We start from the raw sequence: 24317 nt of genomic DNA on the forward strand, positions 1-24317 counted from the left end.
ATGGTCAAGGGCATTAACAGTTCCCTTGTCACTTCATGTAAAACTCAAGCTGGTATACTATCCAATCCCACAGCTGTATTCACATTTCACATTAAGGTCCTGTAATATGCTATGTACCTCCATTTCATTTACCTCAGTTTCCATATAAGCTTTTGGCATTCCTGCAATATCACCAGCAGGATGACACCAGGGCCAGCCAGGCTGGCTGAGTGGTTAGCATATCCACTCCCCAGCCAAAAGGCTGCGGGCTCGAATCCCGCCGTGGGCATGGATATCTGTGATTGTCTGTGGAAATACCAGTGGCGGTGGTCGGCGATAGATGGTGTTGGTGGATTGTGAAGTAGTGGAGACGGGTGTAGAGTAGATGCCCTCCCTCGATGAGTCCCTGGAGGTGACAAATAATAATAATAATAATATTCCTGCAAAGTGTTCATTTAGCAATTCTACTATTTCGACTGATTCATTTACCTCCCTACCATCAGCATTCAATGAAATCATTTTGCCATATACATTTTTTTACTTGCAGCATATCAAAAGAACTGTTTGGGATTATCTTCAGTCTGCATTGCCAACTTCCTTTCATACTCTGCTTTTGCCCTTCTTACCACACCAGTAACCCTTCTGACCTGTGCCTTGCACTGTTCATGTGCCTGCTGGTCACCTTTCTCCTTAAATTCCCTCCACAATTGTTTATTTTTTTGCAGCTCCAGCTTAATGATGATATTCATCCATTTAACTCCCACATGATTTACTCTCCTGACTCTAGATATGCAGTCTATCATTACCTTCCTCAAACACTCATTTACCATTTACCATACATTATGAACATACATGCCATGGACATAGCATGTAAAACTGCATACTCTATGAACATACATATTTTACATGCCATGGCACCAATCCAAGCAATCTCCTAAGCTTGTCATACTTACTAGCCCAATAAAAAGACCAAAACTATACAAATAGGCAGGAGCATAGAAAACTTCAGCTGCATTCTGAATGGAGATCCTATAGAACAAGTAAAATATTTCAGCTATTGAGGTGCAGTTTTTAGTTAAGATGGCAGGTTAAATCTGGAAATAGGCAGCAGTGAGTAGCCAGCTGAATAAATTTATATGGAATAAGAGAGAAATTAGCAAAACTCAAACCAGTTTTAAGTTATGGATCTGAGAGCTGGTTCGAAATAAAGCACTTCACCACAGATATAAAGGTTTTGAGAAGAATTAGAGGAGTGAACTAATGGTGTCAATGGCAGAATCATATTAAAAATGAAGATATTAGAAAGGAACCTGATTTTATTAGCATTCAAGAATGTGTCAGCAAAGCTAATCTAAGGTGGTACAGCCACTTAGATAGAATGGGTGAGAAAACATTAGGAAAATAGGTGTTTGATGTCAAGATAGCCAGGAGAAGACCAAGGGCTAGTGGATTATTAATATTATTATTAACATCTGACCTCCATGGAGTCAGAGACTCATTGTGAGAGGTATACACTATTGCACACAATGCTCATCCAACCGTGCTTTAAACTGATTCAATATGTCTACATTCACAACACACTCAGGCAATGCATTCCACTCACAACCACTCTCCATGCAAAGAACCTACTCCTCACTCCTCTTCTCACATCCTCCTTATACTGATTCAGTTAGAAGTGCCTTAGAAGCACGAAATGTTAGATATGACAATATTGGAGTTCTCACAAGTAACAGACTGAATTGAAGAAAATATTTGAAGGAAAATTTTCCTCCAACAGTTCGGAGGAAAATTGTTGACAGGAGATTAATAATAATTTAAACTTAATCAGTAGTGCTGTCATAAGCTGAACACCCTCTTAGGGGTACATATCAGGAGATTGATGATATGCTTTTTTCTTAAGGCTCATCCTACCAAAGTGTCAATCTTGATAGTTCACCCCACACAGATAGGCTTGATGAAGAGAGTGAGGAATTCTTTGAAAACCTACAGGCTATTTTTGACTGCCTACCAAGGAGAGATGTACTTTTCATCTTAGGGGATTTGAATACAAAACTGGTAAAGAGTAAGAGTTAGACCTGAGTGTCTCATATTTAGTCTAGGTCAGAGGTGAGAAATCCTTGGCATGCCAATGACTTTTTTCTGCACGCAACCCAGGGTTCACCTTTAAAAAGAATTAATTAAATAAATATATATCCAAGAACTTAACCTAAAGGAACTTCAAGAAGTGAGTCAAACAGTAACCAAAGTTGTTAATTGCATTTTTGCACATGCTTTGAATAAAAGACAATTTCAGAATCTATTGAATGAGTTGGATTCAGTGTACAAAGGGCTAATAATGTACAACAATGTTCATTGGCTTAGTCAAGGTCTTGTTCTGAAATGATTTGTTGAATGCCTGGATAAGATAAATCTCTTTTTGGCTAATCAACAAATGTCTTATAAAGAAATGTATGACATCGTGTGGGTTTGTAAACTGATGTTTGTTTGCACATTTTTGCAAACATTTAAATGACTTGAACCTTAAACTACAGCAGTGGCGCACCCAGAGGGGGGAGGGACCCTGCCCCCCAAAGAAAAAGGGGGAAAAAACACTAGAAAAATTTCCAAAAATCTTTTCCTAATTAAAATTCATCACCGAAGTGGAAACTTTTTGGCTCGCTATTTCAGTAATACTTGTGAATCATTGTTCTCAGTGATGAATTTTGTTAAGTCTCATAATAGGAGAAGTAGACTTAGATGAAACTAGTAGCGCAAGCATATCTCTAAAGGTTACAAAATATAAACGTGATATAAATTATCTGTCATCAGTGATGCAGCAGCAGCAACAGAAGTCTCATTGATGCTAAATAAATAAAGTTTCCACTATTTTTCTTTCTCTAGTTTTGATTTGATGTTTTCTGCTAAAATAATGGTAAAGATTAAATTCTGTTTAATATGTTATGTAGGTAAAATAACATTTATTTTATCTGTAATTTTTATGTATTACTCGTAAGGGGTTAAGAATTAATAAAAGAATATCTTTAATTTTATTTTATTTTATTGTGCTTTAGTCAAGTAAAATGATTATGAGATTGTGCCTGTAACATATTGGAAAAACGTGAAAAAACTTATGTCTGATTGATAAATAAAAAAAAAAAATAAAAAAATTCAGAATTATTGTTCTCTTTTACTGATCTTAAAAATTGTATCTTTAAGGCAAGTTAAGCTAGAATAAAGGCAAATTATACTAGAATTACACTTAAAGGCAAATAAAAAAATATCCACGCTATCAACAGGGCAAAAGGACTTTTAAGTAAAAATTCCGTCACTAATTTTTACATTCATTCAATCTTACATGAATTACAATAATCTTTGATTTTACCGCATTAGTGATTTTTGATTATTTGAAAAGGTTTTCCCAATACCTAAAAGGCACCAAATAATAATATGCTCCCCAAATTTCAGTTGGCAGGTGAGAAAAGTTTGCATCAAAGATTTGGCGATTTTGGCAGGCACACTTAAAAAAAGGTTGTCCACCCCTGAAAATTATAGGCTCAATTATAAGACCAAGAGACTCATAGCTATCAGATTCAATATTGGATCTAATTGAAAGAAGGCAGTTGGGGGAAACAAAGAGACACAGGGACCGAAGAAAATAAGAGATTACATGGAGAAGTCAGAAGAGCCATCAGGTAGGACAAGGAAAATTTTTATGCTAATAAATGTCAAGAGATTGAGTTCAGATGAGGAGACACAATTATAAAAGGTTGTTTCATTTAGTTTGTAAACTAAAGCACAAATTTAAGCCCAAATTTAATATCATCAAAGACAGGAATGGAGCAGTACTAACAGAAGAACTGGAAATCAAAAACAGATGGAAAGAGTACTGAGGCACTGTACAGCAGAGAGGATAAGGAAAATTTGGAAAGAGCAGTTAAACAACTTAATAATAATAATAAGACCCCAGGTGCAAATGGAATTCCAACAGTGTTAATTAATGCCACAGAGGATAGTGTAATAAGAGTGTTTCATGGATGATTAAAAGGATATGAGAGACAGGATCATGGCTTAGAGACTGGAAGAAGTCGGTTTTCATAACACTGCACAAAAAGGGAAATATGAAGGATTGCAAGAACTACAAAACTATTACTTTAATCTCTCATGTAAGAAAGAGTTTATTAAAGAACATTAGAGATAGGTTTGCTTGCACTTGGGTAAAGGGTTAAACCAAGAATATAATTTCTTGGTATCTTTAATTTATAGTATAACCAAGTGAAAAAACTTGCAACAACTATTTCTAATCCAGAGTATTTTAATAATAAGGTGTGACATCTTTTGGCTACTTGTACACGAAAATATGGCTTCTGCATTACTTCAACCTTAGTATCACCTCTGGGTCTAGCTGCCACTGATGAGACCTCAATAAAGGTTGAAACCAATGTGGGTAGTGATCCTTCCCATAATGCACAGCATTATACATGTCTGCAAGGAGATGTGCTTTGCATTATGGGTACTATGGCAAGTGATGTGAAGTCATTAGCTTCTTTATACGATTGCCCCAGTTCTGAAAATAGTTCAGGTGCAAACTTGTTTGCTTGTACTTGCAACGAAATGCACACCACAACACACTTTTTTTGAAGAGCACATTGTTATGCATTATGAGCTTCCATCTCATTCGGTTTCAATGAAGTCCTTTATTTGGAAAGACCTGGGTTTGAATCCTAACTAGGACATGAACCTTTATCAGGGCTTTCCAATTCAGATTTCCAATTCAGGTTTTTCGTCATGCAAATAGGCAAACCAGTGAGAAGCATGTGCATGCATGCGCACATGCACACACACACACACACACACACACATGGTCAGCTTTCATAGTGAAGAATTTATGGAGACAAAAACACATGTTAGAGTAATTACTTTACCTATAATTAACAAAATAACACTAGCTGTTTCAACCTCTGTATTGAGGTCATTATCAGGAAAACATACATATGCACAGGATGCAAGCTACATAGCACTACACAAAAGTTAGGTAAATAGCCTGACTGGTGGGGAAAAAATAAATAAATAAAAATATTACTAAATAAAATATATACAAAAATTTAAAAATTAATTAATTCATATTATACAGATGATAAAAAAAGGTTCACAAGATCTTCCCCAAAAATACCATTAAAAGCAAAAAAGATTACAAGAATGCCATAACCATACCATACATTAAGGGCATATCAGAAAAAATAGATAGAACACTACATAAATACAATTAAGGCAACCTTCAAACCTCCTGCAAAACTAAGAAAAATCCTCTTCCATACCTTGCCCACTCAGGGTTTACAAAATTCACTAGTCAAAAGATTTCTGCATTACTTCACACTTAACTCTTCTCGATCTGGCTCCCACTGATAAGACCTGAATAATGATTGAAATTGGTCGAGGTAGTGATCCTTCCCATAATGCATAGCATTATACATGTCTGCAAGGAGATGTGCTTTGCATTATGGGATACTAAGGCAAGTGATTTTTGAAAGTTTATTTTGTGCACTTGGTTAGACTATAATGAATTTAGTTTAATCCTTTATCCAAGTGTAAGCAAACAAAGTTTGTGCCTGAAAATATCTTCAGGACTGAGGTAAGGTAGTAAAACACCAGGCAACTCGTAACAAAGGTGGACCAAGCTAACATCACTCCTATCTGAATATCTCCCATAAAACAAAGGGAAACTGGTCTCCCAGACCAGTTTCCCTTTGTTTAAGTGCAGGATACATCTTCCAAAAACTCGTAAAATCCCCCGGATCACCCAATAATGAGTGATCCGCAGGAGCAGAAAGTCAGAAACTCAGTTGGCTCTACACCGTGGCAGGCTCCCCCCCCACCACTGAGCAGAGCCACTCATTTGCCCATCTGGAAGGATAACAGCAACAGCCGTGCATCAGTTAACTTCACAGGCTACAGCATTACCATTCATTACCCCCCACTCGGGCCCTGGGTGACAGCAACAGCCGAGCCTCAGTTAAAACTTCATGGGGTTACAGCATTGCCATTCATCACCCACGCTACCAACCGGTTTCAACCTTTATTGAGGTCTCGTCAGTGGGAGCCATGCCCAGAAGTAGAGATACCAAGGCAGAAGCAATGGAGAAATCATCTTTACCTATAGGAGTTGCCAAAAGGTGTGCCACCTTATTATTAAATTACTCTGGATTTAGAGAAAGATGTTGAAAGTTTATTTTTCACTTGGTTAGACTATAATAAATTTAGTTTAATCCTTTATCCAAGTGTGAGCAAACAAAGTTTGCGCCTGAAAATATCTTCAGGACTGAGGTAAGGTAGTACAACACCATACAACTCGTAGCAAAGGTGGACCAAGCTAACATCACTCCTATCTCAATATCTCCCATAATGCAAAACACTTCTCCTTGCAGATATGCATAATGTTATGCATTAAGGGATCTCAACCTTTTGGCAACTCCTATAGGTAAAGATGACCTCTCCATTGCTTCTGCCTTGGTATCTCTACTTCTGGGCCTGGTTCCCACTGACGAGACCTCAATAAAGGTTGATACTGGTCTGGGTAGTGGCTCTTCCCTTAATGCATATATATATATATATATGCATATACATTATACATATCCACAAGATGTGTGTTGCATTATGGGAGATATTGAGATAGGAGTGATGTTAGCTTGGTCCACCTTTGCTACGAGTTGCCTGGTGTTGTACCACCTTACCTCAGTCCTGAAGATGTTTTCAGGTGCAAACTTTGTTTGCTCACACTTGGATAAAGGATTAAACTAAATTTATTAAAGGCAAGTGATGTGAAGTCATTAGCTTTTTTATACGAGATGCCCCAGTCCTGAAAATAGTTCAGGTGCAAACTTGTTTGCTTGCACTTGGGTAAAGGATTAAACCAAGAATATAATTTCTTGGTATCTTTAATTTATCATTAAAAAGCTGTTTATCTCCAGTTTTTATGTTATGGCATTACACACCTTTTAACCCTAACAAAACAAGTGTAAATAATACAGATAAAACAAATAGAAAGAGTGCCTGTGTAGCTCAGTGGATATGGCGTTTGCACTCCACAGCGCTTGGCCACATGAAAGAAGACGACTTGATTTCGAGTCTAGTCAGCAACTAGAGGAAATTTTTCTAAGCCTTTTTTCGACCGGTTCCTGAGTTAGTCGATCTCTGGCACGGGCAAGCAAAAAAGGCGTTAGCTGATGATGATATTGACGAACAAATAGCAAATACATGATTTTCTTCATTTTCTTCTCCAGGCTTCATTATTTGTTTTTTATTGCTTAGTTCGATGTTTTCCTATTTACCCATGAATTATAATCTAAATTAATTTCTCTTATGGCTTTGCTCCTCCCCAAGTTACTTGAAGTTTCCCATCTTTCCTGGAGAAGACCAAACATACTTTTTCTGATGATCTCATATCCGACATTCCTTTTAACATGACCATATACTACTGTAATATTTTTAATCCTCCAATCATTCTACTACAGATTTTATTCTCTGATGCTTTCATTCCAAATTTACTGGATTCTAAAGGGGACAGCTCCTTTTAACCATCCATTTCTACTGCTCACAGCCTTTGTTTCTGGTTTCTTTGTTTTTGCTTCTATGTTAGTGACCATCCTTCACTTCTATATATCAAAATACTTTCAATGATGACCCTCAATATAGTCCTTTTTTTTTTTTCATTTACTTCTCAACTCCATAGGACCGTATTTATCATATGCAATACTCCCCTTGCTTGACTCATGCAATAACCCATGTCTTTCTCACTTTCAGGTGCTCAGTTGATTTTTTTTTTTTTCCCAATCCCTGGTATATCCAGGTCATACTTCTTCTTTCAACAGATATTTTGTTTTCTAAAGATATATCTTAAGTCCTCCCAATCCATATGCATGTATTAACTTTTTAGTAATATATTCTACATTATCTTAATCTTGGGCTATTATTACCTTTGTTGGTGGTGAAAATTCAAGAATGCACCACTTTCTTCCTTAACAGAACATCCAATCCAGTTTCTAAGTACGTTCTCTAAATAAATTTTAAAAAGCATGAAAGACAGTCCATGGCTTTAGTCCTTTTGTTGCTCTAAACTCCTCCAAAACCTTTCATCCAACTTTGACTGTCGACTAAGCTGTATCAAAGGTCTTTATCAACTGGATAAGTGATTCATCCACCTCCAAATTTGACCTTATATATATATATTTTTTTTTTTTTTTTTGTGAATGGCAAAATATAAGATAGATTCCTGTCATTAGATATGTATTGCCTTCTAAAACCTGATTAAATAATTTTGTTATAATTCTAAGTATATTGTGACTGCCATTTTTCCACAATAATTCAAAATTAAAATAAAAGATTTTAAATAATCTAAAATGCTTGAGTGATTCCAGTAAAGATGTCTTAAATGAAAAAAACATACTAACCTTAGCGAGTGAAGACATATAACCTGCTGCTTCTTCTTCTGACAAGGCCAAAATAATTCTGCACGTTTTCTGCCATAACCTGAAAATAGTGGACAAATATTCTTACTTACAAAAGTACACAGATATATTTGCTGTTAACAATGATAAATATTTAATTATATTTAATATTTAGATATAATTAATAATTTAGATATCGAAATTAGATAAATAATTATATTTAATATTTAATATTTAGATAAGTCAGCCTGGCTGGCCGAGTGGTTAGTGTATCAGCTCTCCAGCCAAAAGGCTGCGGGTTCAAATCCCATCGTGGGCATGGATATTTGTGATTGTCTTTGGAAATAGAAACACCACTACATACTAGTGGTGGTGGTGGTGGTGGTCTGTGGTAGATGGTGTTGGTGGATTGAGTGGCAGTGACATGACAGAGTTATAGAGCAGGTGCCATCCCTCGATGTCTTTGGACTCCCTGGAGGTGTCTAATAACAACAATATTTTGATAAGTATCAGAAATGTGATGTGGTCTGAAGTTTTAATAACTTTTTTAATTAATTTTTTTTTCTTTACAGATTTTATAAAGAAGACCTTGGAGATTAACCATTGAAAAATTCACAACCGAACAGCAAACACAAATTGTGAAATTTTACTATCAAAACCAAAGATCAATAATTCTGACCCAACGAGCATATCGTCACCATTACGGCATGAGAGATTCTCCAAGCGAATAAATGATTAGACATTTGATTGGGCATTTTGAGGAACAGGGTTCAGTAGGCTATCTTCACAAACAGGCAGACCATGCTCAGTTAGGAACAAACCCACAGTTGAGTGTAAGGGAGAGTGTTTCAGAAGACCAGAGCACATCAACTCGAAGGCAGTCTGAACAGTTGGAGTCTCTCAGACATTACTCCAGTGTATTCTGAAAACCTTGAACTCGTTTCCATATAAAATAATAATAATAATATTAATAATAATAATAAAAAAATCCAGCTGGTGCAACAGCTGAAGCCACCAGATTATGCCCACAGACTTCAATATGCAGTCAGATTTCAAGAATTAGCAAGGAGAGATCCCGAATTTATCCACAAGCTGATAATGTCAGATGAAGCACATTTTCATTTAAATGGCTTCATTAACAAACAAAACTGCAGGATTTGCGGTTTGGAAAATCCTAGGACAATTCACCAAAGGGAATTGACCCTCCTTAAGTGTATGGTCTGGTGTGGGGTGATGTCAGAAGAAGTGATCAGACTTTACTTTTTTGAAGACAACCCTGTCAATGTTATAGGAGATGAATATCGGTCTGTGATCGAAAATGCCTTACTCCCAGCAGTTCAAGATAAACATGACATGTGGTTCCAACAGGACAGAGTAACAGCTCACATAGCAAGGGCCACAATCCAACTGCTCAGGCAAATTTTTGAGGGAAGAATAATTTCCCGCGTTCTCCAGAAATATGTTCTCCAGATCTGATGACTCCTGATTTCTTCCTATCAAAACCAAGGATCAATAACTCTATCTCAAAGAAAACATTTATGTTAACAAGCCTCAGACACTCCAAGAGCTGAAGAACAATATTCAGGCCAAAATCAGAGCACTGGAACCTGAAACACTAAGAGGTGTCATGAAAAACGCCTTAGAAAAAAGAAAAATCAACTCGAATGTATTAGTGAGAGCACATTAATTTTAATCGTGTCTGACAGTCTCATTACTCTATAGCCACACCTCGCGATTATACTTAACTAGAGAATAACACATATGCAGTATTATTTCTGGTTATGGATATTCACAGGTGTCATTATACAAGAAATATGATTATACTTACTTTTGTTGTAAGAAATTAATTAATGCAATATACTGATTCTTCCAAGAAAGAGATATAATGATGAGATATGCATGACCATGGCGATTCAGAAAGTGATTTAATCTGCAAAAAAAAAAAAAATATATTAATATTATGATTATGATATGTATATCTTCACGGAGTCACAAGACTCATCACCAGAGCCCCACACCGATGCATAACCATAATTCACACAATACTTGCATACCTCTCTTTAAATTCATTTACTGTCAGGGCACTCACAACTACCTCTGGAAATATTCTGCCCATTCATCACTCTCCAAGCAAAAAATTTAGACTCCCCCACACCCTTACTAACACATGCACAACTTCTATTCTTGACCCCTAGCTCTCTCTCTCTCTCTCTCCTTCTTTACTCATCATGCATTGCACTTCTTGTGTCAATCTTCTTCTTATTATTATTATTATCCATGACACCTCCAAGGAATCCAAAGACTTATCATGGGAGGACACCTAATGTACAACTCTCCATCTCTCCACCACTACACTGAATCTCTACTACTAATCATCAACATCAATGCCATCTACTGGCACCACTACCACCACCACCACCACAGCTAGTATTTTTTTGTCTGTAAATTGCATGTGTTCTGAAGGGCTAATTTGTCTGTATGCAGGATGAAAAACCCTGCTACCTCGGTATGAGATCTGCTAACTCACCTTCGAATGAACTTATAGAAACCCCCTTCAGTAACTTAATCATATCCCCCTCTTTATCACTTGTCAACTAAAGTTCACAATCTATATACCTTTAATCTATACTCATAGGGAGCATCCCACAGACTATTGTCCCACAGAAATGTTGTCCAACTGCTGTTGGATAATATTTAAGTAAAGCAGCATTCATTTCTTGTTTTATGAGCAGGTAGAAGCCTGTTGTATTCTTCTGTACTGCTATCAAGGATAACAATTTGATCTTTTTCTGCTTTACATTTCTGGACAGAAATATAAAGCAGATGTAAAGGAACTCCAGGGGATAAGAAGATATTGCTGATGTTCTAGCAAAAATCTTCCCAAGAGTTTCAGTGATTTGCTGTTGGATCAGTATATATCCATTATGTTATAGGATGGAAAGTGGCCAGGTGGCATATCTGCCCCTTAATTTTCAGGATTTTATCCAAGACTTCTTTGCTTTGGGTTGCTCTTGTTATAGAAGATTTGTGTTGGATCCAGGATTACATATGGCTTTGATGATGGATATGTCTTGCTCAGACATGTTTCAAAAACAATGAGGTTTGTTGTCGTCGTTTGGTACTAGGAAGATATTACAAGCTTTTTTCTAAGATCCCTTGACTGCTTTGCAATCAGAATTCAGCCACAGTTTGAGAAAAATGGATTGACTACATGTTTTAGGAATTGCAGTTGTGTCAGCTTATACAGTATATAATACACTCTATCATATGATTCACTGTATCACTAGGAGATTAACTGGCCATTGCAAAATCACATTCTACTATGGAAAAGAAGGTGAGCCAGTCAGCTTGCTTGATTTTTTCCATTATCATATAACAGCTTTTCCATCACAGATGATACAGTACAGATACATGAACTGTATCACAGATTTTCTGTCTGTGATACAGTACATGGTTGCCCATGCAAAAAAGGGGATAATGGAGAAATGATCACTTCCAAATAGCATGTAATCAGTTTCCTACTTAAACAGTGAGAAGAGGAAGAGTGAGCAGACAGTTAAGTCAATGGCAGTGAATATTCAGGTAGTCATATGGGAGAAAGTATTGCTTCCTGTGTTCAAGAAGGAGAGATTATTGTTGTCAAGCATATGCTCTATAACTCTTTCTCTGATCTTAGGTCAGGCACTACTGCATGGAGTGTTGTGTCCTTTTAAATCCTCCATTAAAAGTAAAGGAGATGACAATTGTAATGTGATGTCATCTAGGTCATCCTGAGAGATATCATGAAGTGAGTAGATGCAGCATACTGTTATGAGAGATCTCATCTAGAGTTGGATGGCAACTGCCTCCACACTTGTACAAAAGATGGCTACATTTCATAATGCAAGATCATCATTGGGCTTCAGGTAAGTTTACTGCAGGAAAAAGCAGATTGGTTTGTACTTCTACAAGAAGTATAAACCAATCTGGTGAACATGTGTAGTTCCACTATAGAACTACACATGGGCATCAGCCCTCAAGCATGCAATGACTGCACTAGGGACTAGAATTCCAGGACCCACCCCAGATGCCACACTGGCATCAGAGAAAGCCTTTGGCCCTATCCTCAGACCATGGGAAACAAAGAAGTGTAAGCAAATAAACTTGCACCTGAAGTATTTTCAAGACAGGGCAACTCATATAGAGGCTAATGACTTCTCATCACTTGCCATCACTAAGGCAAATTGGTCTGGGTAGTGATCCTTTCTATAATGCATAGCATTATGGGAAGGGCACTACCCAGACCAGTTTCAATCTTTATTGAAATCTCATCAGTGGGAGCCAAACTCAGTAATACCAAGGCTGAAGTAATGCAGAAGTCATATTTTCATATATGAGTAGCTAAAATGTCGCAACTTATTATTAAAATATTCTGGATTAGAAATAGTATTGGAAGTTTTTCAACTTGGTTATACTATAAATTAAAGATGCCAAGAATTTATATTCTTGGTTTAATCCTTTATCCAAGTGTAAGCAAACAAAGTTTGTGCTCAAGTAGGTCTGGGTAGTGACCCTTCCCATAATGCATAGCATTATACATGTCTGTAAGGATATGTGCTTTGCATTATGAGATACTAAGGCAAGTGATGAGAAGTCATTAGCCTCTATATACGAACTGCCCTGTCCTGTCCTGAAACTACTTCAGGCACAAACTTTGTTTGCTTACACTTGGATAAAGGATTAAACCAAGAATATAATTTCTTGGCATCTTTAATTTATAGTATAACCAAGTTGGACGAAGTTGTTGGAAGTTTTATCAAAACTTCCAACCATATCTCTAATCCAGAGTATTTTAATAATAAGGTATGACACCTCTTGGCTACTCGTATATTGAAACATGACTTCAGCATTACCCAGACTGGGTTGTAAGTAAGTCTCTCCTTCATGACCATGCGGAAAAGTTCTTCAGCAAGGCACATTCTCATCCCAACCCACTAATCAGACAAGCTTCCAGTTATAGTGAACATGACTATCACAAACATAAAAGACCTAAGGCAATACTGCTTTCAGCAGAACAGAGCTAACTCCATAGTTCACAAAGTGCGAGCATAAGACTCACAACCTCCCTGCTTCAAGCTTCTCGACACAGATAAAGGGGGAAATAAAAAGCATTTTATGCTTCACCCAGCAAGCCAGTAATGTTGTTGTTGTTGTTGTTGTTGGGTTGTAAGTACTACCAGAATGGGTAGTACTTACTACCCATAATACATGTCTGTAAGGATATGTGCTTTGGATTATGAGATACTAAGGCATTAGCCTCTATATATGAGTTGCCCTGTCCTAAAAATACTTCAGGAGCAAACTTTGTTTGCTTACACTTGGATAAAGGATTAAATGATTGGACAAAATTGGACAAAGGATTGGAGTGGTGAGAGAGAGAACGGTCAATGAGTTTAAGGAGTGATATGATAGACTTTGTGTTTCTTAGGGGTGACCTCCCCTCGATGAGTCTTGATAGACTTTGTGTTTCTTAGGAAGGACATCCCACGATGAGTCTTTTGACTCCATGGAGGCCTGAATAATGATAATAATAATAATAATAATAATAATTTCTTGGCATCTTTAATCTATCTCTACTTGTTAGTGTGTTCTTCAATAACCAAGTAATCCTGTGAGCTACTCTGGCTACTTTAGCAATATGCTCTCTAAGCCTACTACTACTATCCCCAAATCCTCATCAATTCTCTGGATCTTCATCAATTTTCTGGAGTGCAGTTCCCTCAATGTGGTACACAATTTGTAATCTTTTTATCACAAAATACATCACTTTACACTCTTTGAACATTAAATTGACATCCACTATATATTGCTCATTAACCTATTAGAATCATCCTGCAAGCTCTCTACATCACCTTGATGTAGAGAGCTTCCATTATTATCCTAACTAACTTTGCATCATTAGAAAATACCTGAATATCTCCCTTCATATTATTTCCTGTCATTTATGTACAAATTAAACAGCAGTGATTCAATCACAGAGCCCTGCAGCACACTACTAACCTTCCTTCTCCTGTATTCTGTTCCTCCATATACTAACTACTTGTTGGTATATGGAGGAACATATACCAACAAGTAGTTAGTATCCTTTTATCCATATCATCACTATCATATCCATTTCTATTTGTTGCTATTTGTGTAACAGAGTTCCACGTGGTACTGTCACAGGCTTTGCAAAATTCAGCAGCAGCAGCAGCATCATGTTGCCATTCCCTTTATTGAACTCAGTTGCCACCAATTATAAAAAGTTAATAGATTGCTAAGGCATGACCTAATCTTCACTTAGCCAATCTATCCTTCATAGAATATCATATTCTTATCCACTTTTCCTGAATCTCTTTTTGACCAAGTTTTCCATTACTTTTACCACCACTCCTGAGATACTGATTGGTCTATAATTTGCTACTACAGACTTAGATCCCTCCTTTATTTTGCTCTCCTTCCTCTCTCTTGGGACTTTGCCAGAGTTGAGACAGCCTAGTCAAAAGCATCACCAATTCTTCTGCACATTCTCTTAAAATGCAAGCCGATATCCCATCCGATCCCAGAGCTGTATTTGCATTCAGATTCTGCAGTACTATACCTCCAATTAATCAACCTCTGTTCGCACATCAGTCCCTGTCACCTCTGTCATAACAGTATCTTAATTTGTGTGATATATCCTTTCAAATTGATCACTCAGTAGCTCAACATTTTGACTGCCTCTGTTACCTGTCTACCATCTGCACTCGTTAAAATTATCCTTCCATAGTCATTCTTCCTCCTACTTCCCACATAGCGAAAAACTCTTTGGGATTTCCTTTTGCCTGCTCAGTTAATTTCCTCTCATAATCTGATTTTGTCTTCCTTACCATGCTGGTCAGCTTTTTTGCCTAATCCTTGTACTGCTTACAAATTAGCTATTCACCTTTCTTCTTATATACTCTTCACAACATTTTCTCTTTTTTTTTTTTTTTTTTTTTTTTTTTTACAGTTCATGCTTAATGACCAAGGATAAAAATTGAAACAAATCAGGAATTAATGAACAAAAACTATGAATAAGTCTGGCACATGGACAGCATCAAATACACTCTGAACGGAGTAAACATGTCAGCAATTTTTAGTGAAGATAGCAAATTAATTATGGAAAGAAATAATACAATAAGAAATGCTGGTGTACGATAGGGAGTCATCTGAATAAATTTATATACTGAAAAAGAAATTAACAAATAAAATAAATTGGTAGTATACAAGACAGTATTCAGGTCCATTTTAATTGACAGATCTGAGATTTGTGTTAGAAATAAAACTATTGATAAAACACTAGAGATTATTATTATTATTATTATTATTATTATTATTATTATTCAGGCCTCCATGGAGTCAAAAGACTCATCATGGGAGGTCCTTCCTAAGAAACACAAAGTCTATCAAGACTCATCGAGGGGAGGACCCCCCTAAGAAACACAAAGTCTATCATACCACTCCTTGAACTCATTGACAGTTCTTGCTCTTACCACTCCATCAGGCAATGCATTCCATGGTTCAACCACCCTCCATGCAAAGAAACCACTCCTCACCCTCTTGCTCACAGTTTCCTTTCGTAACTTCCAGGGCCTCTTGTCATAACTCCTTTCCGCTGTTCAACCAAGCGAAAGAACTCCCCAGTGTCAACCCTGTAACCACCTCTCAACAGTTTAAAAGTCTCAATCATATCACCTATCCTTCTTCTATCTACCAAACGCTACAGTCCACATTCCCTTAGCCGATCCTCATAACTATCATTGTACAGTCCTGAAACTATCTTTGTTATCTGCCTTTGCACCCTTTCCACAGTTAATTTATCTCCTTCAAATCCTGGATACCAAATCTGAGAACAATACTCCAAGTGTGGTCTGATCAGGGTCTTATACAACGTAATGATAACTGTTTTATCTCTGCAGGTCAGTGTCCTTCTCATTATTGCAGCAATTCTCTGTGTTACCTTCACCACCTTTGCAATATGTTCCCCTAAATTTCAGGTTTCTATCAATCCCAGATCTCTTGTCTCTCCTACTTCCTCCAGTATAACTCCTCCCATAGAGTATGCAGTGTCCCATCGATGTTTCCCAAACCTCAAGACCTTACATTTTGCTGCATTAAACTGACACCCCCATTCATTTGCCCATCTATCTAGTTATTCAAATCCTCTTGCAGGGCTGCCGCATCTGCACTATTACTAATAATCCTTCCCAGCTTCGCATCATCTGCAAACAACTGAATATCTCCTTGCAATCCACTGACAATGTCTTTGATATAAAGGTTAAACAATATAGGTCCCAATACTGAGCCCTGTGGGATCCACTTATAACCCTCTGCTTCCTTGAAACTGCTCCACCATACACAACTCTCTGATACCTATCAGACAACCAATCCTGAATCCAGTTGACCAATCTGACATCCAGACCCATGTGCTGCAACTTAAATATCAGCTTATCATGTGGCAACCTGTCAAATGCCTTTGTTAAGTCTAAGAAAATGGCAGTATATGCCTTTCCCTCATCTAATGCTCTTGTAACTTTATCATAAAAGGCTAGCATATTGCTAAAACAAGAGCACCCCTTCGCAAATCCATGTTGACTCTCACAGATAACATTACCCTCATCTGCCCAATGCTGTATATGGTCCTTCACTACTTTCTCCAAGGTCTTACTAACTACTGATGACACACAAACTGGTCTATAATTAGAAGTCTGCTACTGCCCTTATGCAATGGCACTATCTTACCTTCCTTCCATTCCATGGGCACTTTTCCAGCATCCACACTTTCATTGAAAAGCCAGGTCAAAGGCACTGCAGTTCCATAGCACATTCTCTCAAAACTCGTGGTGAAATACCATCCAGTCCCACAGCTTTACTGACATCCAGAGTACTCAGTATTTGAAAACACACTCTCCTCCTGTACCTCTAAACCTTGAACCTGCCCTAACCCTCTAGCATTAAAACTGACTCCTGGATGAAATACTCCAATAAAGTGTTCATTGAACAATTCTACTATGTCCTCTGCATCGGTCACTCTATTCCCATTTCTATCCCACAATATCATTCTTCCACAGTCATTTCTCCTCCTACTCGCCACATATCTAAAAAATTCCCTAGGATTTTCTTTGGATCTTAGGGCTAATCTCCTCTCATATTCCAGTTTCGTCTTCCTTACCATACTAGTCACTCTTCTGGCCTGTGTCTTATACTCTTCATGCATCTTCTCCTGTCTATATCTCTTCCACAGCCTCTTTTTCACATGCAATTCCTGTTTAATATTGTTTGTCATCCACTTTACTCCAAATTGTGTCTTCTTGTTCACTCGTGGTATACAACTTACCATTGCTGCTAACAAATATTCTTTCATAATTTCCCACGCACTAATGATATCCCAGCCTTCCAATTCCTTCTTCCATGAAACTTCCCCAAGTTGACGGCTTAGACTATTATAATCACCTGCCTTATAATTCCACATACGTTCCCGTCTCTTTGATACTCCTGCATGTCTATTCATTTTCCAAGTCAAGATATTTTCCAAGTTATAGATATGAGAGGTCAGGGACAAATCAGGAAGTGAACAGAACAAATCAATGGTAGAAGCATATTAAAAATCAAAAGTATTAGAAAGGAATTTGATATTAGTAGCATTCAAGAGAAAAGTGTGAGAAAGATAATATAAAGGGCATTGTCACTTAAACAGAATGGGAAGAGTAAAGGTTTTCAAAAGATATATTTAAAAGAAAATTGTTGACAGTAAATTAGTAATAATATAAACTTAATTATGTAGTACCCTCATAGTGGTCCTGTGCACCCCTGCTTAAGGATACATCAGGAACTGATGATGATATCTGAACATCTGAGGTTTCACAATTTCAATACACTGCAAGCCACCTTTGACCAGTATTATCAATAGCACCCACCTGGAAAGACGGCCCACTATATGTTGATAAACAGACAGTGGTATTCTGGCAGACCATCACCAAAACAAAGAGTAGTTCCTACATTGAAGCTGGATTTATGATATCACTCTCAGTTCAAGTTCTAACTCTTCCCAGAAAGCTCTTTACATGATTCAGATTAGTTTGAGGAAATATTCATTTCCTCAAACCACTTCTCCCAAGGCTCTTGTAGCATGATGTGGTACATTACTATGTTGACAGTCAACTAACAATTTCAACAAAATTGCCACAAATAGAGTAAATAAAACTGTCCAAAATGTAAATAGAATGATCAGTGCTCATTTCTCTAGATACTATAATGAAGTATAGACCAAACCAGAAGAAGCATCCTGTACACAATACCATCACCCCACTAACAGATGGAACAATACACTTTGGTACATGATATTCTCATGGCAATCTTATACCCAAACACATCCATGTGATTAAGCAACAGTTAGCTAATGAAGCCAAAAAGATCATTACATATTGAAAATTACATATTGGAAGAAATCCTAGAGGAGTTCTTTCAATATGTAATAAAAAAAAAAGAATGATTATGGAAAGAAGACATTGATTGGAGAAAGTGGTATAAGGACAACTGCTGTGAAAGATAGAGTGGAGATACTTAATGAGCAGTTCATAAAGGTCTTTCATTCTTGTGAATATGACATCATGGAGAAATTGAGAGAAGTTGATGATAGGGAGGAGAGACTAACATTAAGTGAGCAAGAGGTGTATGGGGAATTGAGCAAACTTGATGTTAATAAGTCTGTGGGACTTGATAATATGTAACCATGAATTCTGAAGGAATGTGACAGGAAGTTGACATCTCCCTTGACATATTTTTTTAATATGAGTCTTGCACTGGATCGAGTTCCAAAGGAGTGGAAGGAGGGCAAGATTATGCTGCTTCATAAAGGAGGTGATAGAACTCAGGCATCAAATTATAGGCTTATTTGTGTGTCAGGTGTTGTGGTTAAGTTGATTATGATTATGATTATGATTCAGGCCTCCATGGAGTCAAAAGATTCATCGTGGGAGGTCCTTCCTAGAAAACACAAAGTCTATCATACCACTCTTTGAACTCATTGACTGTTCATGCTCTCATCACTATCAGTTAATGAATTTCACAGTTCAACTTCACGCTGCATGCAAAGAAACCACTCCTCACTCTCTTGCTCACTGCTTCCTTTCATAACTTCCAGGGATGTTCCTTGTCCTCGCTTCTCTTCCCTGTTCCACCAAGCAGAAGAACTCTCCAGGGTCAACCCTCTAACTACCTCTCAACAGTTTAAAAGTCTCGATCATATCACCTCTCCTTCTTTTATCTACCAAACTCTGCAGTCCACATTTCCTCAGCCGATCCTCATAACCAATAATTATTCAGTGGTTATTGAATAGTCCTGAAACCATTTTTGTTATCTGCCTCTGTATACCCCTTTTCCACAGTTAATTTATCCCCTTCAAATCCTGGGGACCAAATTTGAAAATCTTATCTCTGCAGGTCAGATTCCTTCTCAGTAGTAATCAAAATATCGATATGCTCTAAAATGTTCATAATAAGGAAGCACATCAAGGGCCTGATGATGATTCAGTATAATGTATGATGTCATCCATATGTTGTCTTATAACAGAATAAATAGCAAATAAAAAAAAGTTTCTAAATTTTTCCTTTAGGGCAGAAATTTTTTGTCCATTAAATCGAGGGCAAACTGTACAAAGTATTTTGCATGCACACATCCTATATACGAAGCTGGTGAGAACTAAGATCCAGAAGTGGGTTGACAAGAATGGTATTTATCTTTGATGGACAGCATGGATTTGTAATCTACTTACTTATTACAATAAGGTAACGGCTTCCTTGGTCAGAGGAGAGGGATACACAGTAGTATACTTAGATTTTGCAAAGGCTTTTGATCGATTACTGCATCATAAGTTGAGAGTCAAACTAGAGCAAATGGGGTTGGATATTAGATTAGTGCATTGGATTGGAGACTGGCTATCTGATAGGTATCAGCAAGTTGTGTATGGGGGGAGCAATATCCAGGAAGAGGAAAGTCACTAGTGGTGTGCCTCGGGAGTCTGTTTTAGGGCCATTGCTGTTTAACCAGTATGTTATTGATGTTGGTAAAGATTTGGATGGGGATATTCTGTTGTTGCAGATGATGCAAAGTTGGGATGAACTATGAAGAGTAGAGAAGATGTTGTGGCCTCACAAGAAGACTTGAATAAATTCAGTGAATGGGCATGGAAATGGGGATGCCAGTTCAATGTTGCAAAATATTATTATTATTATTATCCAAGACCCCATGGAGTCAAAGACTCATCTGAAAATATAAGGTTTTAAAATTTGGAAAAAAAAAAAAAGATGGGATGTAGAATTTATGCTTGGTGGAGATATATTGTTGGAGGTGGAGGAAATAAGAGATCTTAGGATGATAGTGGATAAGGATCTGAAATTTAGAGGACACATTGCCAAAATTGTGAGGGCAACACAAAGAATTCTGGGAATGATGTGGAGGACACTGACTTGTAGAAGTAAGGAGATTCTTGTTCCATTCTATGTCTTTGATTAGGCCACACATAGACTTCTATGCACGGATTTGGTCACCTGGTTTTCAAAAGGACGAAAAGATGTTGGAAAGGGTCCAGAGATGACTTGCTAAGGTAGTTTCTGATCTCTGGAATGTAGAATATGAGGAAAGGTTGAGGAGATACAATTTACAGTCTAGTGGATAGGAGGAAGAGGGGTGATATGATAGAGACCTACAAGTTAGTAAGGGGTTGTTAATAGCATCAATGTTGGAAAGATTTTACAGCAAACAGTGGGAGATCAGGGGAGAACCAGAGGTCATCCCTGAAAGCTGTATAAGGAGGGCGTGAGCAGGAGAGTGAGAAGAAGGTTTATTGCATGCAGAATTGTGAATGCTTGGAATACCTTGCCTTAGAGGGTGCTGTCTGCAGAGAATTTGAATGTGTTTAAGGCACTGTATGATGAGCTCTGTGAATGACAAAAGGACCTCCTAGATGAGTCTTTGACTCCATGGGGTCTTGGGATAATAATAATAATAATAATAATAATAATAATAATAATAATAATAATGTGATTTGAAGATCATGTATTGTGATTACCTCATAACATAGTTTCCCAAGGTCTCCATATAAGTTGGTTAATGATGATTTTTTCATGTTGTTTTTATATATAAATTCTTTATACAAATTACTGAACTGTCATCATCTGTAAAATGGGTTTTGAAAAATGTTTTCTACTTTCAATTTACATACCTTTCATATAATGGTTCCTTCAATTCTAATTTCTCATTCCTCCTGACTTCAGCTATATCGTGAATTGAACTAACCATGAAGGCAATATTAGATCTTGGGAAAATACAAGTCTGTGGCAAGATTGTCATGGACACTAAAAGAAAAAAGTAACGAAGAAATCAGTTTTTTTTTTAATCTCTCATGTTGTTAATTCAGTTCTAATAAGATATATGGATTATTCACCTAGATAACATTATAATTCCATCAAAATAGGTATAATATAATTCAATCAAAATCAGTATGCAGGAAGTGTGATATGCTGATGGACTACAAGAGTTATATAAATCAGAGGCATCGTAAATGAAACAGTTGTTGAGAAAGATGAGCGAAGATATGAAGCAGATGCAAAGTGAAATTAAGAGAACTGTAAACATGTATGGAAGGATGAAGAAGATGGAAATGAATAATGCTGGTATGAAACAGTTAACAAAATATTTGCGAGTGGTGTTGTATGCAGATTCAATTGTTAGAGGTGTAGTGAATGAGAAGATGTACAAAGTATATTTTCCCAGGAGGTAAAATGAGTACAGTGATTGGGGCATTAGATACGAGGAGTAAGCAAGCAAAACAGTTGGTAGTAGTAGGAACAAATGACGTGAATTAGGGAACAAAGAGAATGCTCTAACTCAAGGTTTTCCAAACTTTTTTTCCGTGGCCCATTATTTTAATACTTCATCTTCGTGACCCACTAAAATTTTTATGGCCAATAGGTAAAATACAACAGATTTGAATATTCATAGAGTTTTCATTTATTATTATTATAATAAAGAAGCAGGCTAGTAAAACAAATGCCAGACAGCCAAATGATTCGGCTGGTGGCACGATTGCCACCACGTAGCCTCGCCATTAGTTGAGCTACTTTACTGTGAACAAAGAGACTGTGAAATGATGATGTGGACTTGGACAGAGCATGTTTTTCGTCTCTTTGTTCACAGTAAAGTAGCTCAACTAATGGCGAGGCTACGTGGTGGCAATCGTGCCACCAGCCGAATCATTTGGCTGGTGGCACGATTGAAAAGAAACACCTAGGTGGCACGATTGAAAAGAAACACCCCAAAAGAAACACCTAGGTTTTCGAGAGTTTTTTTAGTCACCCGACATTTAGCTTTTGTGACCCAGTGCCGGGTCGTGACCCACCATTTGGGAAACGCTGCTCTACCTAATTCACTATTGTTCTACTTAATTTAGGCAAACAACTGAATATTTCCTTTCCAGTTATTTCCTATCTAATTTATGTACAAATTAAATAGTACTGAACCTTGCGGCACAACAATAATCAATGGTGGTGCCTGAATTCTTTTCCTGGATATACCACTTTCTGATATCTGTCCAGCATCCATCCTTTTATCAACAGTACCAGTGTCATATCCATTCCAGATTTGTAGAATTGGCTCCCCTACTCATGCCCTCCTCACAGCTTCCATGGATGACCTCTGGTTCTCCCCTGATCTCCCACTGTTTGCTGTAAAATCTCTCCAACATTGATGCTATAACAACCCCCTACTAACTTGTAGGTCTCTATCATATCACCCCTCTTCCTCCTATCCACTAGACTGTAAATTGTATCTCCTCAACCTTTCCTCATATTCTACATTCCAGAGATCAGAAACTACCTTAGCAAGTCATCTCTGGACCCTTTCCAACATCTTTTCGTCCTTTTGAAAACCAGGTGACCAAATCTGTGCATAGAAGTCTATGTGTGGCCTAATCAAAGACATAGAATGGAACAAGAATCTCCTTACTTCTACAAGTCAGTGTCCTTCACATCATTCCCAGAATTCTTTGTGTTGCCCTCACAATTTTGGCAATGTGTCCCCTAAATTTCAGATCCTATCAATTATCACCCCAAGATCTCCTATTTCCTCAGATCCTTATCAATTATCACCCTAAGACTTCTTTTTCCTCATCTCCAACAATATATCCCCACAACCTTACATTTTGCAACATTGAACTGGTATCCCCATTCCCATACTGATTCACTCAATCTATTCAAGTCTTCTTGTAAGGCCACAACATCTTCCCTACTCTTCATAGTTCATCCCAACTTTGTATCATCTGCAAACAACTGAATATCCCCATCCAAATCTTCACCAAGATCATTAACATACAGGTTAAATAACAATGGCCCTAAAACAGACTGCTGAGACACACCACTAGTGACTTTCCTCCTCCTGGATATTGCTCCTCCACACACAACTTGCTGATCTATCAGATAGCCTATTGCACTAATCCAACTCAATCCAATAAACTAATCTAATATCCAACCCCATCCGCTCTAGCTTTACTATCAACTTATCAAGCAATAATCTATCAAAAGCCTTTTCAAATCTAAGTATACCACTGTGTATCCCTCTCCCATGTCCAACGAAGCCGTCACCTTATTGTAATAAGCAAGTAGATTACTAAAACATAACCTCCCTTTAGCAAATGCTATCCATCAAAGATAATGCAATTGTTGTCAACCAAATTCTGGATCCTGGTTCTCACCAACCCTCTCCAATATCTTGAACACAACATCTGACACATACAGATAGGCCAATAATTTGATGCTTGAGTTCTATCACCTCTCTTATTAAGTGGCACAATCTTGCCCTTCTACTCCTTTGGAACTCAACCC

At 37.4% G+C, this 24317-nt stretch overlaps 1 protein-coding gene across 3 annotated transcripts in view; it reads right to left on the reverse strand.

The window, feature by feature from the left end:
• The window catches only part of LOC150097740 (uncharacterized), a 98276-nt gene that overhangs the window by 35600 nt on the left and 38359 nt on the right, over window positions 1–24317 (reverse strand). For all 3 annotated transcript variants that reach the window (XM_090406882.1, XM_090406883.1, XM_090406881.1), the window contains 3 exons: window positions 21662–21794; window positions 10228–10329; window positions 8403–8481 (listed from right to left, as the gene is read on the reverse strand). In XM_090406882.1, coding sequence (XP_090263008.1) covers window positions 8403–8481; window positions 10228–10329; window positions 21662–21789 — 309 coding nt within the window. In that variant the 5' untranslated portion in view covers window positions 21790–21794. The remainder of the gene's footprint in view (window positions 1–8402; window positions 8482–10227; window positions 10330–21661; window positions 21795–24317) is intronic.

Source organism: Typopeltis vanoorti, chromosome 17, assembly GCF_054136105.1.
Source record: "Typopeltis vanoorti isolate ZY-2024b chromosome 17, IOZ_Tvanoo_1.0, whole genome shotgun sequence".
Classification (NCBI taxonomy): Eukaryota; Metazoa; Arthropoda; class Arachnida; order Uropygi; family Thelyphonidae; genus Typopeltis; species Typopeltis vanoorti.